Raw genomic sequence first — 22005 nt, forward strand, 5'->3', positions numbered from 1 at the left:
AGCATTTCACTGTAAGGTCTACTACACCTGTTGTATTCAGCATTTCACTGTGAGGTCTACTACACCTGTTGTAATTCAGCATTTCACTGTGAGGTCTACTACACCTGTTGTATTCAGCATTTCACTGTAATGTCTACTACACCTGTTGTATTCAGCATTTCACTGTAAGGTCTACTACACCTGTTGTATTCAGCATTTCACTGTGAGGTCTACTACACGACATGTGACTAATAAAATGTGATTTGATTAGATTTGATCAATGTCATATCAACGACACAGAGACACAGGGACACAGAGACAGAGGGACAGAGAGACAGAGGGACAGAGAGACAGAGGGACAGAGAGACAGAGAGACAGAGGGACACAGACACAGAGGGACACAGAGACAGAGGGACAGAGAGACAGAGGGACAGAGAGACAGAGGACACAGACAGAGGGACACAGAGACAGAGGGACACAGAGACAGAGGGACACAGAGACAGAGGGACACAGAGACAGAGGGACACAGAGACAGAGGGACACAGACACAGAGGGACACAGACACAGAGGGACACAGACACACAGGGACACAGACACAGAGGGACACAGACACAGAGGGAAACAGAGAAAGAGGGACAGAAAGACAGGGGGACACAGAGACAGAGGGACACAGAGGGACACAGAGACAGAGGGACACAGAGACAGAGGGACAGAGAGACAGAGGGACAGAAAGACAGGGGGACACAGAGACAGAGGGACACAGAGACAGAGGGACACAGAGACAGAGGGACACAGACACAGAGGGACACAGAGACAGAGGGACAGAGAGACAGAGACAGAGGGACACAGAGACAGAGGGACACAGACACAGGGAGACAGAGACAGGGAGACAGAGACAGAGGGACACAGAGGGACACAGAGACAGAGGGACACAGACACAGGGAGACAGAGACAGAGGGACACAGACACAGGGAGACAGAGACAGAGGGACACAGAGGGACACAGAGACAGAGGGACACAGAGACAGAGAGACACAGACACAGGGAGACACAGAGACAGAGGGACACAGAGGGACACAGAGACAGAGGGACACAGAGGGACATGACATTGGTGCACCTCACCTCATTCAAACAGACAGATGTGAGGGACTCTATTTATTTATATGTCTATCAGACGGGGGCCTTTGGAGCCTGAAGCCCATCCGCTCAATGTTTCACCTAATATCCACAGACCAAACTGTGTGTTCTCTCATCGTTGTTGATTCTATTGAGCACAATTTGTGAACCATTACACAATACAGGTGAAAATCAATGTACATTCTATTGGTTTTGGGATGGTCTAGGTGATCTACGGGCCATTGAACCCGATGAGTATTCACGTAGGTGCATACAGTTTAAATATTTATCACACACTCTCATTGCAGGTCATATTGCATCATGTAAACTCTGTAGGGGTTTGTCTTTCTGCTGAATGATAAGCTATTTAATGTTCAATCTGCAGGTGGAGGAGTGGATGAAGAGCAGAGCTGTGTTGAACAATGTACCAGGTCTACATCCTGATTCAACAGAGCTGTGTTGAACAATGTACCAGGTCTACATCCTGATTCAACAGAGCTGTGTTGTTGGACAATGTACCAGGTCTACATCCTGATTCAACAGAGCTGTGTTGGACAATGTACCAGGTCTACATCCTGATTCAACAGAGCTGTGTTGTTGGACAATGTACCAGGTCTACATCCTGATTCAACAGAGCTGTGTTGGACAATGTACCAGGTCTACATCCTGATTCAACAGAGCTGTGTTGTTAGACAATGTACCAGGTCTACATCCTGATTCAACAGAGCTGTGTTGTTGGACAATGTACCAGGTCTACATCCTGATTCAACAGAGCTGTGTTGGACAATGTACCAGGTCTACATCCTGATTCAACAGAGCTGTGTTGAACAATGTACCAGGTCTACATCCTGATTCAACAGAGCTGTGTTGTTGGACAATGTACCAGGTCTACATCCTGATTCAACAGAGCTGTGTTGAACAATGTACCAGGTCTACATCCTGATTCAACAGAGCTGTGTTGGACAATGTACCAGGTCTACATCCTGATTCAACAGAGCTGTGTTGGACAATGTACCAGGTCTACATCCTGATTCAACAGAGCTGTGTTGTTGGACAATGTACCAGGTCTACATCCTGATTCAACAGAGCTGTGTTGTTGGACAATGTACCAGGTCTACATCCTGATTCAACAGAGCTGTGTTGGACAATGTACCAGGTCTACATCCTGATTCAACAGAGCTGTGTTGTTGGACAATGTACCAGGTCTACATCCTGATTCAACAGAGCTGTGTTGGACAATGTACCAGGTCTACATCCTGATTCAACAGAGCTGTGTTGTTGGACAATGTACCAGGTCTACATCCTGATTCAACAGAGCTGTGTTGTTGGACAATGTACCAGGTCTACATCCTGATTCAACAGAGCTGTGTTGTTGGACAATGTACCAGGTCTACATCCTGATTCAACAGAGCTGTGTTGGACAATGTACCAGGTCTACATCCTGATTCAACAGAGCTGTGTTGTTGGACAATGTACCAGGTCTACATCCTGATTCAACAGAGCTGTGTTGTTGGACAATGTACCAGGTCTACATCCTGATTCAACAGAGCTGTGTTGGACAATGTACCAGGTCTACATCCTGATTCAACAGAGCTGTGTTGGACAATGTACCAGGTCTACATCCTGATTCAACAGAGCTGTGTTGGACAATGTACCAGGTCTACATCCTGATTCAGCAGAGCTGTGTTGGACAATGTACCAGGTCTACATCCTGATTCAACAGAGCTGTGTTGTTGAACAATGTACCAGGTCTACATCCTGATTCAACAGAGCTGTGTTGGACAATGTACCAGGTCTACATCCTGATTCAACAGAGCTGTGTTGGACAATGTACCAGGTCTACATCCTGATTCAACAGAGCTGTGTTGGACAATGTACCAGGTCTACATCCTGATTCAACAGAGCTGTGTTGAACAATGTACCAGGTCTACATCCTGATTCAACAGAGCTGTGTTGGACAATGTACCAGGTCTACATCCTGATTCAGCAGAGCTGTGTTGGACAATGTACCAGGTCTACATTCTGATTCAACAGAGCTGTGTTGAACAATGTACCAGGTCTACATTCTGATTCAACAGAGCTGTGTTGTTGGACAATGTACCAGGTCTACATTCTGATTCAACAGAGCTGTGTTGGACAATGTACCAGGTCTACATTCTGATTCAACAGAGCTGTGTTGTTGGACAATGTACCAGGTCTACATCCTGATTCAACAGAGCTGTGTTGTTGGACAATGTACCAGGTCTACATCCTGATTCAACAGAGCTGTGTTGTTGGACAATGTACCAGGTCTACATCCTGATTCAACAGAGCTGTGTTGTTGGACAATGTACCAGGTCTACATCCTGATTCAACAGAGCTGTGTTGGACAATGTACCAGGTCTACATCCTGATTCAACAGAGCTGTGTTGGACAATGTACCAGGTCTACATCCTGATTCAACAGAGCTGTGTTGTTGGACAATGTACCAGGTCTACATCCTGATTCAACAGAGCTGTGTTGTTGGACAATGTACCAGGTCTACATCCTGATTCAACAGAGCTGTGTTGGACAATGTACCGGGTCTACATCCTGATTCAACAGAGCTGTGTTGTTGGACAATGTACCAGGTCTACATCCTGATTCAACAGAGCTGTGTTGTTGGACAATGTACCAGGTCTACATCCTGATTCAACAGAGCTGTGTTGTTGGACAATGTACCAGGTCTACATCCTGATTCAACAGAGCTGTGTTGTTGGACAATGTACCAGGTCTACATCCTGATTCAACAGAGCTGTGTTGTTGGACAATGTACCAGGTCTACATCCTGATTCAACAGAGCTGTGTTGTTGGACAATGTACCAGGTCTACATCCTGATTCAACAGAGCTGTGTTGTTGGACAATGTACCAGGTCTACATCCTGATTCAACAGGAAATAGGCTTCCTGGAAATGGAATGCATGTCCTGTATTCACACTCGTAACATGGATTTAGTCAATAACCAATAGGAATAGAGTAGAAACCATTGAGCACATTTACAAGGAAATTAATTTTTAACTTAAAAGGAAGATACACTCTTAGACAAGAAAAAGGTGCTATCTAGAACCTTTAAGTGGTTCTTCAGCTGTCCCCTTTGAATAACCATCTTTGGTTGCAGGTAGCACCCTTATGGGTTCCATGTAGAACCCTTTCTACAGAGGGTTCTACATGGAACAAAAAAGGGTTCTACCTGGAACAAAAAGGGTTCTAACTGGAACCAAAAAGGGTTCTACCTGGAACCAAAAAGGTTCTACCTTGAACCAAAAAGGGTTCTACCTGGAACCCAAAAGGGTTCTACCTGGAACCCAAAACGGTTCTACCTGGAACCCAAAAAGGATTCTACCTGGAACCCCAAAAGGGTTCTACCTGGAACCCCAACAGGGTTATGGTACAGGGACAGCTGAAGAACCATTTTGGAAGCCTTGTTTCTACCAGTATTTCTATTGGTAACTAAGGGATCCAGGAAGCTATATTGAACTGAAGACGTGATAAAGACACTGGACACATCCCTCATCTTTTCTCAGCAACTAAGTGATGACGCACAGAAGCTGTTAATATGTCCAAGTGAATATCTGACAACACGTCTTTATCACTGAAGTGTCATTACACACTGACATGGACTTTTCTCCCCTCCAATGAGCCACCAGTTGGTCGGGCATGGTCCCTTATCGTGACGACAATGAGTCACCAGTTGGTCGGGCATGGTCCCTTATCGTGACGACAATGAGTCACCAGTTGGTCGGGCATGGTCCCTCATCGTGACGACAATGAGTCACCAGTTGGTCGGGCATGGTCCCTCATCGTGACGACAATGAGTCACCAGTTGGTCGGGCATGGTCCTCATCGTGACGACAATGAGTCACCAGTTGGTCGAGCATGGTCCCTCATCGTGACGACAATGAGTCACCAGTTGGTCGGGCATGGTCCCTCATCGTGATGACAATGAGTCACCAGTTGGTCGAGCATGGTCCCTCATCGTGACGACAATGAGTCACCAGTTGGTCGGGCATGGTCCCTTATCGTGACGACAATGAGTCACCAGGTGGTCGGGCATGGTCCCTTATCGTGACGACAATGAGTCACCAGGTGGTCGGGCATGGTCCCTTATCGTGACGACAATGAGTCACCAGTTGGTCGGGCATGGACCCTCATCGTGACGACAATGAGTCACCAGTTGGTCGAGCATGGTCCCTCATCGTGACGACAATGAGTCACCAGTTGGTCGGGCATGGTCCCTTATCGTGACGACAATGAGTCACCAGTTGGTCGGGCATGGACCCTCATCGTGACGACAATGAGTCACCAGTTGGCCGGGCATGGTCCCTTATGGTGACGACAATGAGTCATCAGGTGGTCGGGCATGGTCCCTTATCGTGACGACAATGAGTCACCAGTTGGTCGGGCATGGTCCCTTATCGTGACGACAATGAGTCACCAGTTGGTCGGGCATGGTCCCTTATCGTGACGACAATGAGTCACCAGTTGGTCGAGCATGGTCCCTTATCGTGACGACAATGAGTCACCAGTTGGTCGGGCATGGTCCCTTATCGTGACGACAATGAGTCACCAGGTGGTCGAGCATGGTCCCTTATCGTGACGACAATGAGTCACCAGTTCGTCGGGCATGGTCCTCATCGTGACGACAATGAGTCACCAGTTGGTCGGGCATGGTCCCTCATCGTGACGACAATGAGTCACCAGTTGGTCGGGCATGGACCCTCATCGTGACGACAATGAGTCACCAGTTGGTCGGGCATGGTCCCTTATAGTGACGACAATGAGTCACCAGGTGGTCGGGCATGGTCCCTCATCGTGACGACAATGAGTCACCAGTTGGTCGAGCATGGTCTCTTATCGTGACGACAATGAGTCACCAGTTGGTCGGGCATGGTCCCTTATGGTGACGACAATGAGTCACCAGTTGGTCGGGCATGGTCCCTTATCGTGACGACAATGAGTCACCAGTTGGTCGGGCATGGTCCTCATCGTGATGACAATGAGTCACCAGTTGGTCGGGCATGGTCCCTTATAGTGACGACAATGAGTCACCAGGTGGTCGGGCATGGTCCTCATCGTGATGACAATGAGTCACCAGTTGGTCGGGCATGGTCCCTTATCGTGACGACAATGAGTCACCAGTTGGTCGGGCATGGTCCCTTATCGTGACGACAATGAGTCACCAGTTGGTCGGGCATGGTCCTCATCGTGACGACAATGAGTCACCAGTTGGTCGGGCATGGTCCCTTATCGTGACGACAATGAGTCACCAGTTGGTCGGGCATGGTCCCTCATCGTGACGACAATGAGTCACCAGTTGGTCGGGCATGGTCCCTCATCGTGACGACAATGAGTCACCAGTTGGTCGGGCATGGTCCCTCATCGTGACGACAATGAGTCACCAGTTGGTCGGGCATGGTCCCTCATCGTGACGACAATGAGTCACCAGTTGGTCGAGCATGGTCCCTTATCGTGACGACAATGAGTCACCAGTTGGTCGGGCATGGTCCCTTATCGTGACGACAATGAGTCATCAGGTGGTCGGGCATGGTCCCTTATCGTGACGACAATGAGTCACCAGTTGGTCGGGCATGGTCCCTCATCGTGACGACAATGAGTCACCAGTTGGTCGGGCATGGTCCCTTATCGTGACGACAATGAGTCACCAGTTTGTCGAGCATGGTCCCTTATGGTGACGACAATGAGTCACCAGTTGGTCGCCATGGTCCCTTATGGTGACGACAATGAGTCACCAGTTGGTCGGGCATGGTCCTCATCGTGACGACAATGAGTCACCAGTTGGTCGGGCATGGTCCCTTATCGTGACGACAATGAGTCACCAGTTGGTCGGGCATGGTCCTCATCATCGTGACGACAATGAGTCACCAGTTGGTCGGGCATGGTCCCTTATCGTGACGACAATGAGTCACCAGGTGGTCGGGCATGGTCCCTTATCGTGACGACAATGAGTCACCAGGAGGTCGGGCATGGTCCCTTATGGTGACGACAATGAGTCACCAGTTGGTCGGGCATGGTCCCTTATCGTGACGACAATGAGTCACCAGTTGGTCGGGCATGGACCCTTATCGTGACGACAATGAGTCACCAGTTGGTCGGGCATGGTCCTATCGTGACGACAATGAGTCACCAGGTGGTCGGGCATGGTCCCTTATCGTGACGACAATGAGTCACCAGTTGGTCGAGCATGGTCCTCATCGTGACGACAATGAGTCACCAGTTCGTCGGGCATGGTCCTCATCGTGACGACAATGAGTCACCAGTTGGTCGGGCATGGTCCTCATCGTGACGACAATGAGTCACCAGTTGGTCGGGCATGGACCTTCATCGTGACGACAATGAGTCACCAGTTGGTCGGGCATGGTCCCTTATGGTGACGACAATGAGTCACCAGTTGGTCGGGCATGGTCCCTTATCGTGACGACAATGAGTCACCAGTTGGTCGGGCATGGTCCTCATCGTGACGACAATGAGTCACCAGTTGGTCGGGCATGGTCCCTTATAGTGACGACAATGAGTCACCAGGTGGTCGGGCATGGTCCCTCATCGTGACGACAATGAGTCACCAGTTGGTCGGGCATGGTCCCTTATCGTGACGACAATGAGTCACCAGTTGGTCGGGCATGGTCCCTTATCGTGACGACAATGAGTCACCAGTTGGTCGGGCATGGTCCTCATCGTGACGACAATGAGTCACCAGTTGGTCGGGCATGGTCCCTTATCGTGACGACAATGAGTCACCAGTTGGTCGGGCATGGTCCCTTATAGTGACGACAATGAGTCACCAGTTGGTCGGGCATGGTCCCTTATCGTGACGACAATGAGTCACCAGTTGGTCGGGCATGGTCCCTCATCGTGACGACAATGAGTCACCAGTTGGTCGGGCATGGTCCCTTATAGTGACGACAATGAGTCACCAGGTGGTCGGGCATGGTCCTCATCGTGACGACAATGAGTCACCAGTTGGTCGAGCATGGTCTCTTATCGTGACGACAATGAGTCACCAGTTGGTCGGGCATGGTCCCTTATCGTGACGACAATGAGTCACCAGTTGGTCGGGCATGGTCCTCATCGTGACGACAATGAGTCACCAGTTGGTCGGGCATGGTCCCTTATCGTGACGACAATGAGTCACCAGTTGGTCGAGCATGGTCCCTTATGGTGACGACAATGAGTCACCAGTTGGTCGGGCATGGTCCCTTATCGTGACGACAATGAGTCACCAGTTGGTCGGGCATGGTCCCTTATTGTGACGACAATGAGTCACCAGTTGGTCGGGCATGGTCCCTTATCGTGACGACAATGAGTCACCAGTTGGTCGGGCATGGTCCCTCATCGTGACGACAATGAGTCACCAGTTGGTCGGGCATGGTCCCTTATCGTGACGACAATGAGTCACCAGTTTGTCGAGCATGGTCCCTTATTGTGACGACAATGAGTCACCAGTTGGTCGGCCATGGTCCCTTATGGTGACGACAATGAGTCACCAGTTGGTCGGGCATGGTCCTCATCGTGACGACAATGAGTCACCAGTTGGTCGGGCATGGTCCCTTATCGTGACGACAATGAGTCACCAGTTGGTCGGGCATGGTCCCTCATCATCGTGACGACAATGAGTCACCAGTTGGTCGGGCATGGTCCCTTATCGTGATGACAATGAGTCACCAGTTGGTCGGGCATGGTCCCTTATGGTGACGACAATGAGTCACCAGTTGGTCTGGCATGGTCCCTTATCGTGACGACAATGAGTCACCAGGTGGTCGGGCATGGACCCTCATCGTGACGACAATGAGTCACCAGTTGGTCGGGCATGGACCCTCATCGTGACGACAATGAGTCACCAGTTGGTCGGGCATGGTCCCTTATGGTGACGACAATGAGTCACCAGTTGGTCTGGCATGGTCCCTTATCGTGACGACAATGAGTCACCAGTTGGTCGGGCATGGTCCTCATCGTGACGACAATGAGTCACCAGTTGGTCGGGCATGGTCCCTTATCGTGACGACAATGAGGCACCAGTTGGTCGGGCATGGACCCTCATCGTGACGACAATGAGTCACCAGTTGGTCGGGCATGGTCCCTTATGGTGACGACAATGAGTCACCAGTTGGTCTGGCATGGTCCCTTATCGTGACGACAATGAGTCACCAGTTGGTCGGGCATGGTCCTCATCGTGACGACAATGAGTCACCAGTTGGTCGAGCATGGTCTCTTATCGTGACGACAATGAGTCACCAGTTGGTCGGGCATGGTCCCTTATCATGACGACAATGAGTCACCAGTTGGTCGGGCATGGTCCCTTATCGTGACGACAATGAGTCACCAGTTGGTCGGGCATGGTCCTCATCGTGACGACAATGAGTCACCAGTTGGTCGGGCATGGTCCCTTATCGTGACGACAATGAGTCACCAGTTGGTCGAGCATGGTCCCTTATGGTGACGACAATGAGTCACCAGTTGGTCGGGCATGGTCCCTTATCGTGACGACAATGAGTCACCAGTTGGTCGCGCATGGTCCCTTATTGTGACGACAATGAGTCACCAGTTGGTCGGGCATGGTCCCTTATCGTGACGACAATGAGTCACCAGTTGGTCGGGCATGGTCCCTCATCGTGACGACAATGAGTCACCAGTTGGTCGGGCATGGTCCCTTATCGTGACGACAATGAGTCACCAGTTTGTCGAGCATGGTCCCTTATGGTGACGACAATGAGTCACCAGTTGGTCGGCCATGGTCCCTTATGGTGACGACAATGAGTCACCAGTTGGTCGGGCATGGTCCTCATCGTGATGACAATGAGTCACCAGTTGGTCGGGCATGGTCCCTTATCGTGACGACAATGAGTCACCAGTTGGTCGGGCATGGTCCCTCATCGTGACGACAATGAGTCACCAGTTGGTCGGGCATGGTCCCTTATCGTGATGACAATGAGTCACCAGTTGGTCGGGCATGGTCCCTTATGGTGACGACAATGAGTCACCAGTTGGTCGGGCATGGTCCCTCATCGTGACGACAATGAGTCACCAGTTGGTCGGGCATGGTCCCTTATCGTGACGACAATGAGTCACCAGTTGGTCGGGCATGGTCCCTTATGGTGACGACAATGAGTCACCAGTTGGTCAGGCATGGTCTCTTATCGTGACGACAATGAGTCACCAGTTGGTCGGGCATGGTCCCTCATCGTGACGACAATGAGTCACCAGTTGGTCGGGCATGGACCCTTATGGTGACGACAATGAGTCACCAGTTGGTCGGGCATGGTCCCTTATGGTGACGACAATGAGTCAGTCACCAGTTGGTCTGGCATGGTCCCTTATGGTGACGACAATGAGTCACCAGTTGGTCGGGCATGGTCCCTTATCGTGACGACAATGAGTCACCAGTTGGTCGGGCATGGTCCTCATCGTGACGACAATGAGTCACCAGTTGGTCGGGCATGGTCCCTTATCGTGACGACAATGAGTCACCAGTTGGTCGAGCATGGTCCCTTATCGTGACGACAATGAGTCACCAGTTGGTCGGGCATGGTCCCTTATCGTGACGACAATGAGTCACCAGTTGGTCGGGCATGGTCCCTTATCGTGACGACAATGAGTCACCAGTTGGTCGGGCATGGTCCCTTATCGTGACGACAATGAGTCACCAGTTGGTCGAGCATGGTCCCTTATGGTGACGACAATGAGTCACCAGTTGGTCGGCCATGGTCCCTTATGGTGACGACAATGAGTCACCAGTTGGTCGGGCATGGTCCATCATCATGACGACAATGAGTCACCAGTTGGTCGGGCATGGTCCCTTATCGTGACGACAATGAGTCACCAGTTGGTCGGGCATGGTCCTCATCGTGACGACAATGAGTCACCAGTTGGTCGGGCATGGTCCCTTATCATGATGACAATGAGTCACCAGGTGGTCGGGCATGGACCCTCATCATGACGACAATGAGTCACCAGTTGGTCGGGCATGGACCCTCATCGTGACGACAATGAGTCACCAGTTGGTCGGGCATGGTCCCTTATGGTGACGACAATGAGTCACCAGTTGGTCTGGCATGGTCCCTTATCGTGACGACAATGAGTCACCAGTTGGTCGGGCATGGTCCCTCATCGTGACGACAATGAGTCACCAGTTGGTCGAGCATGGTCCCTTATCGTGACGACAATGAGTCACCAGTTGGTTGGGCATGGACCCTTATCGTGACGACAACGAGTCACCAGTTGGTCGGGCATGGTCCCTTATCGTGACGACAATGAGTCACCAGTTGGTCGGGCATGGTCCCTCATCGTGACGACAATGAGTCACCAGTTGGTCGGGCATGGTCCCTTATCGTGACGACAATGAGTCACCAGTTGGTCGAGCATGGTCCCTTATCGTGACGACAATGAGTCACCAGTTGGTCGGGCATGGTCCCTTATCGTGACGACAATGAGTCACCAGTTGGTCGGGCATGGTCCCTTATCGTGACGACAATGAGTCACCAGGTGGTCGGGCATGGTCCCTTATCGTGACGACAATGAGTCACCAGTTGGTCGGGCATGGTCCCTCATCGTGACGACAATGAGTCACCAGTTGGTCGGGCATGGTCCCTTATCGTGACGACAATGAGTCACCAGTTTGTCGAGCATGGTCCCTTATGGTGACGACAATGAGTCACCAGTTGGTCGGCCATGGTCCCTTATGGTGACGACAATGAGTCACCAGTTGGTCGGGCATGGTCCCTCATCGTGACGACAATGAGTCACCAGTTGGTCGGGCATGGTCCCTTATCGTGACGACAATGAGTCACCAGTTGGTCGGGCATGGTCCTCATCGTGACGACAATGAGTCACCAGTTGGTCGGGCATGGTCCCTTATCGTGATGACAATGAGTCACCAGTTGGTCGGGCATGGTCCCTTATGGTGACGACAATGAGTCACCAGTTGGTCGGGCATGGTCCCTCATCGTGACGACAATGAGTCACCAGTTGGTCGGGCATGGTCCCTTATCGTGACGACAATGAGTCACCAGTTGGTCGGGCATGGTCCCTTATGGTGACGACAATGAGTCACCAGTTGGTCAGGCATGGTCTCTTATCGTGACGACAATGAGTCACCAGTTGGTCGGGCATGGTCCCTCATCGTGGCGACAATGAGTCACCAGTTGGTCGGGCATGGACCCTTATGGTGACGACAATGAGTCACCAGTTGGTCGGGCATGGTCCCTTATGGTGACGACAATGAGTCAGTCACCAGTTGGTCTGGCATGGTCCCTTATGGTGACGACAATGAGTCACCAGTTGGTCGGGCATGGTCCCTTATGGTGACGACAATGAGTCACCAGTTGGTCTGGCATGGTCCCTTATCGTGACGACAATGAGTCACCAGTTGGTCGGGCATGGTCCTCATCGTGACGACAATGAGTCACCAGTTGGTCGGGCATGGTCCCTTATCGTGACGACAATGAGTCACCAGTTGGTCGGGCATGGTCCCTTATGGTGACGACAATGAGTCACCAGTTGGTCAGGCATGGTCTCTTATCGTGACGACAATGAGTCACCAGTTGGTCGGGCATGGTCCCTCATCGTGACGACAATGAGTCACCAGTTGGTCGGGCATGGACCCTTATGGTGACGACAATGAGTCACCAGTTGGTCAGGCATGGTCTCTTATCGTGACGACAATGAGTCACCAGTTGGTCGGGCATGGTCCCTCATCGTGACGACAATGAGTCACCAGTTGGTCGGGCATGGACCCTTATGGTGACGACAATGAGTCACCAGTTGGTCAGGCATGGTCTCTTATCGTGACGACAATGAGTCACCAGTTGGTCTGGCATGGTCCCTTATCGTGACGACAATGAGTCACCAGTTGGTCGGGCATGGACCCTTATGGTGACGACAATGAGTCACCAGTTGGTCGGGCATGGTCCCTTATGGTGACGACAATGAGTCACCAGTTGGTCGGGCATGGTCCCTTATGGTGACGACAATGAGTCAGTCACCAGTTGGTCTGGCATGGTCCCTTATGGTGATGACAATGAGTCACCAGTTGGTCTGGCATGGTCCCTTATCGTGACGACAATGAGCCATCAGTTGGTCGAGCATGGTCCCTTATGGTGACGACAATGAGTCACCAGTTGGTCAGGCATGGTCTCTTATCGTGACGACAATGAGTCACCAGTTGGTCTGGCATGGTCCTTATCGTGACGACAATGAGTCACCAGTTGGTCGGGCATGGACCCTTATGGTGACGACAATGAGTCACCAGTTGGTCGGGCATGGTCCCTTATGGTGACGACAATGAGTCACCAGTTGGTCGGGCATGGTCCCTTATGGTGACGACAATGAGTCAGTCACCAGTTGGTCTGGCATGGTCCCTTATGGTGATGACAATGAGTCACCAGTTGGTCTGGCATGGTCCCTTATCGTGACGACAATGAGCCATCAGTTGGTCGGGCATGGTCCCTCATCGTGACGACAATGAGTCACCAGTTGGTCGGGCATGGACCCTTATGGTGACGACAATGAGTCACCAGTTGGTCGGGCATGGTCCCTTATGGTGACGACAATGAGTCACCAGTTGGTCAGGCATGGTCTCTTATCGTGACGACAATGAGTCACCAGTTGGTCGGGCATGGTCCCTCATCGTGACGACAATGAGTCACCAGTTGGTCGGGCATGGACCCTTATGGTGACGACAATGAGTCACCAGTTGGTCAGGCATGGTCTCTTATCGTGACGACAATGAGTCACCAGTTGGTCTGGCATGGTCCCTTATCGTGACGACAATGAGTCACCAGTTGGTCGGGCATGGACCCTTATGGTGACGACAATGAGTCACCAGTTGGTCGGGCATGGTCCCTTATGGTGACGACAATGAGTCACCAGTTGGTCGGGCATGGTCCCTTATGGTGACGACAATGAGTCAGTCACCAGTTGGTCTGGCATGGTCCCTTATGGTGATGACAATGAGTCACCAGTTGGTCTGGCATGGTCCCTTATCGTGACGACAATGAGCCATCAGTTGGTCGAGCATGGTCCCTTATGGTGACGACAATGAGTCACCAGTTGGTCGGGCATGGTCCCTTATGGTGACGACAATGAGTCAGTCACCAGTTGGTCTGGCATGGTCCCTTATGGTGACGACAATGAGTCACCAGTTGGTCTGGCATGGTCCTTATCGTGACGACAATGAGCCATCAGTTGGTCGAGCATGGTCCTTATCGTGACGACAATGAGTCACCAGTTGGTCGGGCATGGTCCTCATCGTGACGACAATGAGTCACCAGGTGGTCGGGCATGGTCCCTCATCGTGACGACAATGAGTCACCAGTTGGTCGAGCATGGTCCCTTATCGTGACGACAATGAGTCACCAGGTGGTCGAGCATGGTCCCTTATCGTGACGACAATGAGTCACCAGGTGGTCAGGCATGGTCCCTTATCGTGACGACAATGAGTCACCAGGTGGTCAGGCATGGTCCCTCAGTGTTCAATCATCATCCAGATTAATGAAGATTTCTTACCACTAAATACTGTTTATTAATAATCAATTAAAAATACACTGAGTTCAGAATACATTTCTAAATGTTTTCCATTCCACGGAGAAAAAAACCCAACAAACGAGTCATTTTCAACCAAAAGGACATTCTGAGATGTGGCTAAAGATGGTCAGACAGTCAACTACATTACATTTAAACAATACGTATGTTTTCAGGTGTCTGTCTTATATCTGAGCACTATAAGAAAGCTCAGGATTTAGTTATAATAGTTTAACTGTGGAATGACCCTTTGGCGTAGAAATAGTTCCCTTCAGACAGTCAGGTCAGGGTTACCTTCAGACAGTCAGGTCTGAGTTACCTTCAGACAGTCAGGTCTGGGTTCCCTTCAGACAGTCAGTACTGAGTTCCCTTCAGACAGTCAGGTCTGGGTTCCCTTCAGACAGTCAGGTCTGGGTTCCCTTCAGACAGTCAGGTCTGGGTTCCCTTCAGACAGTCAGGTCTGGGTTCCCTTCAGACAGTCAACTACATTACATTTAAACAATAAGTATGTTTTGAGGTGTCTGTCTTATATCTGAGCACTATAAGAAAGCTCAGGATTTAGTTATAATAGTTTAACTGTGGAATGACCCTTTGGCGTAGAAATAGTTCCCTTCAGACAGTCAGGTCTGGGTTCCCTTCAGACAGTCAGGTCTGGGTTACCTTCAGACAGTCAGTACTGGGTTCCCTTCAGACAGTCAGGTCTGGGTTCCTTCAGACAGTCAGGTCTGGGTTCCCTTCAGACAGTCAGGTCTGGGTTCCTTCAGACAGTCAGTACTGGGTTCCCTTCAGACAGTCAGTACTGGGTTCCCTTCAGACAGTCAGGTCTGGGTTCCCTTCAGACAGTCAGTACTGAGTTCCCTTCAGACAGTCAGGTCTGGGTCCCTTCAGACAGTCAGTACTGAGTTCCCTTCAGACAGTCAGGTCTGGGTTCCCTTCAGACAGTCAGGTCTGGGTTACCTTCAGACAGTCAGTACTGGGTTCCCTTCAGACAGTCAGGTCTGGGTTCCCTTCAGACAGTCAGGTCTGGGTTCCCTTCAGACAGTCAGGTCTGGGTTCCCTTCAGACAGTCAGTACTGAGTTACCTTCAGACAGTCAGGTCTGGGTTCCCTTCAGACAGTCAGGTCTGGGTTCCCTTCAGACAGTCAGGTCTGGGTTCCCTTCAGACAGTCAGGTCTGGGTTCCCTTCAGACAGTCAGGTCTGGGTTCCCTTCAGACAGTCAGGTCTGGGTTCCCTTCAGACAGTCAGGTCTGGGTTCCCTTCAGACAGTCAGGTCTGAGTTCCCTTCAGACAGTCAGGTCTGGGTTCCCTTCAGACAGTCAGTACTGAGTTCCCTTCAGACAGTCAGGTCTGGGTTCCCTTCAGACAGTCAGGTCTGGGTTCCCTTCAGACAGTCAGGTCTGGGTTCCCTTCAGACAGTCAGGTCTGGGTTCCCTTCAGACAGTCAGGTCTGGGTTCCCTTCAGACAGTCAGTACTGGGTTCCCTTCAGACAGTCAGTACTGAGTTCCCTTCAGACAGTCAGTACTGGGTTCCCTTCAGACAGTCAGTACTGGGTTCCCTTCAGACAGTCAGTACTGAGTTACCTTCAGACAGTCAGGTCTGGGTTACCTTCAGACAGTCAGGTCTGGGTTCCCTTCAGACAGTCAGTACTGAGTTACCTTCAGACAGTCAGTACTGAGTTCCCTTCAGACAGTCAGGTCTGGGTTCCCTTCAGACAGTCAGGTCTGAGTTACCTTCAGACAGTCAGTACTGAGTTCCCTTCAGACAGTCAGTACTGGGTTCCCTTCACAGTCAGGTCTGGGTTACCTTCAGACAGTCAGTACTGGGTTCCCTTCAGACAGTCAGTACTGGGTTCCCTTCAGACAGTCAGGTCTGGGTTCCCTTCAGACAGTCAGGTCTGGGTTCCCTTCAGACAGTCAGTACTGAGTTACCTTCAGACAGTCAGGTCTGGGTTCCTTCAGACAGTCAGTACTGGGTTCCCTTCAGACAGTCAGGTCTGGGTTCCCTTCAGACAGTCAGTACTGGGTTCCCTTCAGACAGTCAGGTCTGGGTTACCTTCAGACAGTCAGGACTGAGTTACCTTCAGACAGTCAGTACTGAGTTCCCTTCAGACAGTCAGGTCTGGTTCCCTTCAGACAGTCAGTACTGAGTTACCTTCAGACAGTCAGGTCTGGGTTCCCTTCAGACAGTCAGGTCTGGGTTACCTTCAGACAGTCAGGTCTGGGTTCCCTTCAGACAGTCAGGTGTGGGTTCCCTTCAGACAGACAGGTCTGGGTTCCCTTCAGACAGTCAGGTCTGGGTTCCCTTCAGACAGTCAGGTCTGAGTTCCCTTCAGACAGTCAGGTCTGGGTTCCCTTCAGACAGTCAGGTCTGGGTTCCCTTCAGACAGTCAGGTCTGGGTTCCCTTCAGACAGTCAGGTCTGGGTTCCCTTCAGACAGTCAGTACTGAGTTACCTTCAGACAGTCAGTACTGAGTTCCCTTCAGACAGTCAGGTCTGGGTTCCCTTCACAGTCAGGTCTGGGTTACCTTCAGACAGTCAGTACTGAGTTACCTTCAGACAGTCAGGTCTGGGTTACCTTCAGACAGTCAGTACTGGGTTCCCTTCAGACAGTCAGTACTGAGTTCCTTCAGACAGTCAGGTCTGAGTTCCCTTCAGACAGTCAGGTCTGGGTTCCCTTCAGACAGTCAGGTCTGGGTTCCCTTCAGACAGTCAGGTCTGGGTTCCCTTCAGACAGTCTTGTGGGCGTGGTAGATCAAAACAAAACTGTTTAGACTCTGGAGACATTTTCCCGAGAAGACAGATTTTCGGGACGTGACTTAAAGATGTGACAAACACACCTGCTAGGCAAAAGTCAATTATGGTCAACTCTGACATAAACTGCATCCCATCTACAAAACCCAAAATCAGCCCCAAAATCAGCGCCAAAATCCGCGGATGAGGTATATTGAGACGCAACCCAGATATCGTTCGTTTAATTAAGAGTGTATTTCAAAAGAGTTCTACTAAACTAACATATGGAATTGTTTTAAGATGGTCATACCAAGAAAGATTTAGCTTTTTGATTTAGTCGACAACAAAAAATGCATCAAAATGAAGTTTGTTTTAAAGTGTCTGTCCTCTATATCTGAGAGGTATAAGAAAGATCGGGATTTTATTTTAATATTTGTACCAAAATTTAACAACAAAAAAATGTCAATAAACTACTTCCACATACGTCCTTTCGTGTTTTTAACCGGTACGAGGGGATCTTCAAATCAAATTGTATATGTCACATGAGTACCGTGAAATGCTTACGTTCACGTCCAGTGAGGTTTGTTGGCGTCCTCGAGCTAAACATGTCGTTTCTAGGCCTAACCGTTCCGACGCTCATTTTTTGCTCAATTAATTTTTATTAAAAAAAAACTCAAATTGACAATAAAACAACATCACAAAATATACAGGTATTTATATACAAAACCAAATCTGTGTCCCAGAAAGATGCTACAACAATGTTTACTGAACGGGCTATTGGTCCTCCTCCCGGGCCGTCAGTCACCCAGTGGGACAACGTCCAGATTGACCTGTAGTAAACAGTGATCTGATGACTTCATATCGGTGGATTCAGTGGGAACTCCATGTCATCCTCTATGTCCAGCTCTTGGTCTGTATCATCTGAAACGTCGGACTCTATTTGTCCTTGTGACAGAGGCGACGTGGAACACTGCAACCGACTGTGAGTGTGCGTCATCTCTGTAGCCCTACACCTCTGGTCCCGGCCCGGACTGAGGCTCACACCGGACTCCGGTCCCTCCTCGCAGTTTCTCCCGGTGCTATCGTCCTCCAGATCTGTCTTACTTCCGGTAGGGTTCTCCTGGGGGGGGAAATAACAACAACGGTGACCAATCAGCCACAACGTACATTTCACATTGGGTATGCCATTGGCATTGTGCATGAATGTTACGCACAGGCTACTCAAGCACGAAATCTATAATACATGTTTTTTTAGTTTTTTTTTAGCTTGAAATGAAATATAAATAGCCATTTCTATATTCATAATTGACAACTGTAATCGAAAAGTACATTAAACCCCGTCCTAATTTATTCTTACCTGCTTCAGTCGCCTCCACTTGGCTCTTCGATTTTGGAACCACGTCTTCACCTGGAAAACAATGTCAACGAGAAATGTTTTAAAATGTTAGTCTACTAGATTGTGTGTCAGATCATTTACCTAAGACTATAGGCCTATGCGGAAATCAGTCGAACGAAATGTCTTTAAAAAAAAAAAGAATTTAATTGATGATACGGGTGAAACGGATAAAACCCAACTGACATGAATAGATCCTGGATGTGGACCCTAATAAAACATTACTGCTGACCTGTCGTTCACTCAGTTGCAACATTTTAGCCAGTCGTTTTCGTTCGGGTGGTGAAAGGTATTTCTGCGTCTCAAACTTCTTTTCCAGCTCTATTGTCTGGTCGTTGGAGAATCGGACTTGTCCACCTTTTCTCTTGTGCAGTGGACGCTGAATGAACGGGCTCCATAGAAGTTGTTTCCCTTTGAAGACAAACAAAATACAAATAATGATTTAATATTGAAAAACATGTTTAGACAAATGGGGCAGAATTATATGCTTAATGTTAGACCTTTAAAATAGCCCCCCAAAAAAGTGAAAATAAATCTAAATGGTTTTCGTTAAACTTGATTCGTTTCCCCTCCAGCAGAGGCCTAAAATGATTCTATGCAAATATTTACAGTGTTTATAATCTTTCTTGTCCGTGTTTTGCAGGCATCCGTTTAACCTCAGTTCTTAAAGGAAGGCCGTGAGTTGAAACTTGAAGCAGAGTGGAGAGAGTAGAACTATGGCAAAATATCCGTCCTGTGTTTCCTGTTGCTTTGCCTCACCAGTTTCTCTCATTACTAACGACCTTTCCATCAACATACTGCAAATGATGCTTTTTAAAATCGACATATGCTTTAATCAGCTTATCTCATTAAACTATAAGCATAACCTCATAACAATACAATAATAATCACCATTACAATAGTTAAATCCTTAAAAAAAACATATATATATATATATGTGTATATACACACACATATATATACACACACATATATATACACACACACATATATATACATACACATACATATATATCTTCCAAAAGGCAAAAAATAAATAATCGCTTTAAAAAAAAATAGTTTGGTTTTGTGGCACAATGATCAAACCCATATTTTTCTTATAGGCGTGAATTTAATTATTTAATCAATGAAATCAATTGGATGAAATAGTGAAATTCAAATAACTTCAAAAGTCACCCTAAATATGTTAAATTGCGTCAGTTCGTAGGCCTATTTCATGCTTTGCAGCTTGATTATTTTAGCAACCATAAAGTCACAATCCACCGCAGAGGAAATGAACAATATCAGACAAACGGATCCCGGCTATCAGAAGTCGAGTGTTTCCTGAATGCGTCTGTATTGAGGATGTCGATAAAATAATCAGCATCATGCACGACTCCCGGGGAAGAGGCTGCTCGAGGCCGCCAGGAAAACGTTCAACAGCTTCTGAAAGCAGATTTACTCCTATCGAGAGCTCAAGACTTCCTGTATGAACGGAAAGGGTCAGGCTTGCTGAACAGAGAGGCAGTTCACCTCAGGGCGACACTTTAATGCTGAAATAACAAGTGATTTAGAGCATGTTGTAGTCGCAGGATGCATCGGATGTTTGAAACAATAACGGATTTTGCACCCCAAAAAAACTCAAGGTGGTTGATTTAACTTGAACAATTAAACAGATAACTTAATGTATTGAGGTAAATTATGCCTGAAGTAAATGAACTATGTTCAAGCATGATATAATGCTTACACATTTTTTACCTCTAAAACACACGACCACTTTAGGATGGAAACCTACAGCACGCAGGGAATGAGAATGTAGTTTCAAAATAAAGTACACGCACACACTTTTAATTTCCTTTCGCCTACACATTGTACATAGGTTATTACAGACGTACAGCAGTTGTCAACATTAAAGTATCTTTAACGAATTTCAGCAGAAAAAGCATCCAAACAAGTAAGAGATTGATATGAGTTGAACTCACCAAGCGGGTCGTGTCTGATCAGAGTATAGTCCCCAACAGACCGCTGGAATGGATACAGGGAATTAGCGAAAGCCCCGGAGGCATACGTGGCGGTGAGCGCAGCGTGGTGAGAGAACGCAGGGTGGATCGGTGTCGGTTCATAGATGGGGGTCCGGTAAGGAGAGACCAAACTGGTGAAGGATGAATTGGGTGACGGTAGATTTGGCGTGGAGACCACCGCTGAAGACTGGGTCGGGGTCTCATTTCTCCCCAGGATGTCTTCGATGTAGAAAGGAGTTGGGTGGACGGGCTGGATAGGGGTCGGCGCGTAAAGAGGAACACCCATGGCTGAAGGCGCACTGTGTTGGTACTGCATGATCACACTGTGTTGGTACTGAATAATATCTCTATTCAACTATATTATATTCTGCTGTCAAAGGAAGAAGTTTAGGAAACCTATAGGCGCCTCTCTCTCTCTCTCCATGAGTTGGCTGGTGAGTGTGACCTCAGTTAAAGCTTACTTCATATCTCAGCTAACGGAGCAGGCCACTTCCTCAGGTACACACACACACACTCGATTGGTCCCCTCAAATCTTTATAATTCAATAATCTCAATCATTAGGCTATCCTTTATCTTACCTTCCATGAGTTGGTTATCTGTTGAGTGTGACATCTCTGAGTGGCACATGTTAAAAAGACATTTCTTTATAAGTCTCAGCATTAGAGGGAGGAGATAATAGAGCAGGCCACTTCCTGCAGGTACACATTCAATAGAATAGGCGATTGGTCCCCAGATTCAAATACACTTTATAATTCAATAATATCCAATCATTAGGCTATCCTGGTTTATCAGATTACCAATGAAAGGCTATTCTATGTTCAGATTAATAAAATAGGCCATTCACGTGTTATCTGTTAAAAGATTCAAAAGATGGTATGAACATCTCTGACAGATTCGTAGGCACATGTTAAAAAGACATGGTTTTCAGATTAGAATAGGCTTTTCACGTGGTTTTCCAGATGAAATAGAATAGGCTATTCACGTGGTTTTCCAGATTAAATAGAATAGGCTATTCACGTGGTTTTCCAGATTAAATAGAATAGGCTATTCACGTGGTTTTCCAGATTAAATAGAATAGGCTATTCACGTGGTTTTCCAGATTAAATAGAATAGGCTATTCACGTGGTTTTCCAGATGAAATAGAATAGGCTATTCACGTGGTTTTCCAGATTAAATAGAATAGGCTATTCATGTGGTTTTCCAGATTCAATAGAATAGGCTATTCACGTGGTTTT

The 22005-nt window shown here is 48.7% G+C and overlaps 1 protein-coding gene across 1 annotated transcript; it reads right to left on the reverse strand.

Annotated features, from left to right (window-relative positions):
- Positions 1–17609: 17609 nt before the first annotated feature.
- On the reverse strand, positions 17610–21212 carry LOC127929296 (hematopoietically-expressed homeobox protein hhex-like). The gene is made up of 4 exons (XM_052517279.1): positions 20731–21212; positions 19002–19180; positions 18734–18784; positions 17610–18496 (listed from the first exon to the last, which is right to left on the reverse strand). The coding sequence occupies exons 1-4, from the start codon at positions 21083–21085 to the stop codon at positions 18233–18235; spliced, it is 849 nt and encodes a 282-aa protein (XP_052373239.1). The 5' UTR covers positions 21086–21212; the 3' UTR covers positions 17610–18232.
- Between the last annotated feature and the right edge of the window lie 793 nt (positions 21213–22005).

This window comes from Oncorhynchus keta, unplaced genomic scaffold (assembly GCF_023373465.1).
Source record: "Oncorhynchus keta strain PuntledgeMale-10-30-2019 unplaced genomic scaffold, Oket_V2 Un_scaffold_6334_pilon_pilon, whole genome shotgun sequence".
In the NCBI taxonomy this organism is placed as follows: domain Eukaryota; kingdom Metazoa; phylum Chordata; class Actinopteri; order Salmoniformes; family Salmonidae; genus Oncorhynchus; species Oncorhynchus keta.

Bases quoted from the DNA above. Each gene is read 5' to 3' on its own strand.
- LOC127929296 (XM_052517279.1), bottom strand. From the start codon at position 21,085: ATGCAGTACCAACACAGTGCGCCTTCAGCCATGGGTGTTCCTCTTTAC. The intron at 19,181-20,730 runs GTGAGTTCAACT...TTGTCTTCAAAG, and splicing joins GATCAGACACGACCCGCTTG to GGAAACAACTTCTATGGAGC. The intron at 18,785-19,001 runs GTCAGCAGTAAT...ATTGTTTTCCAG, and splicing joins TGCAACTGAGTGAACGACAG to GTGAAGACGTGGTTCCAAAA.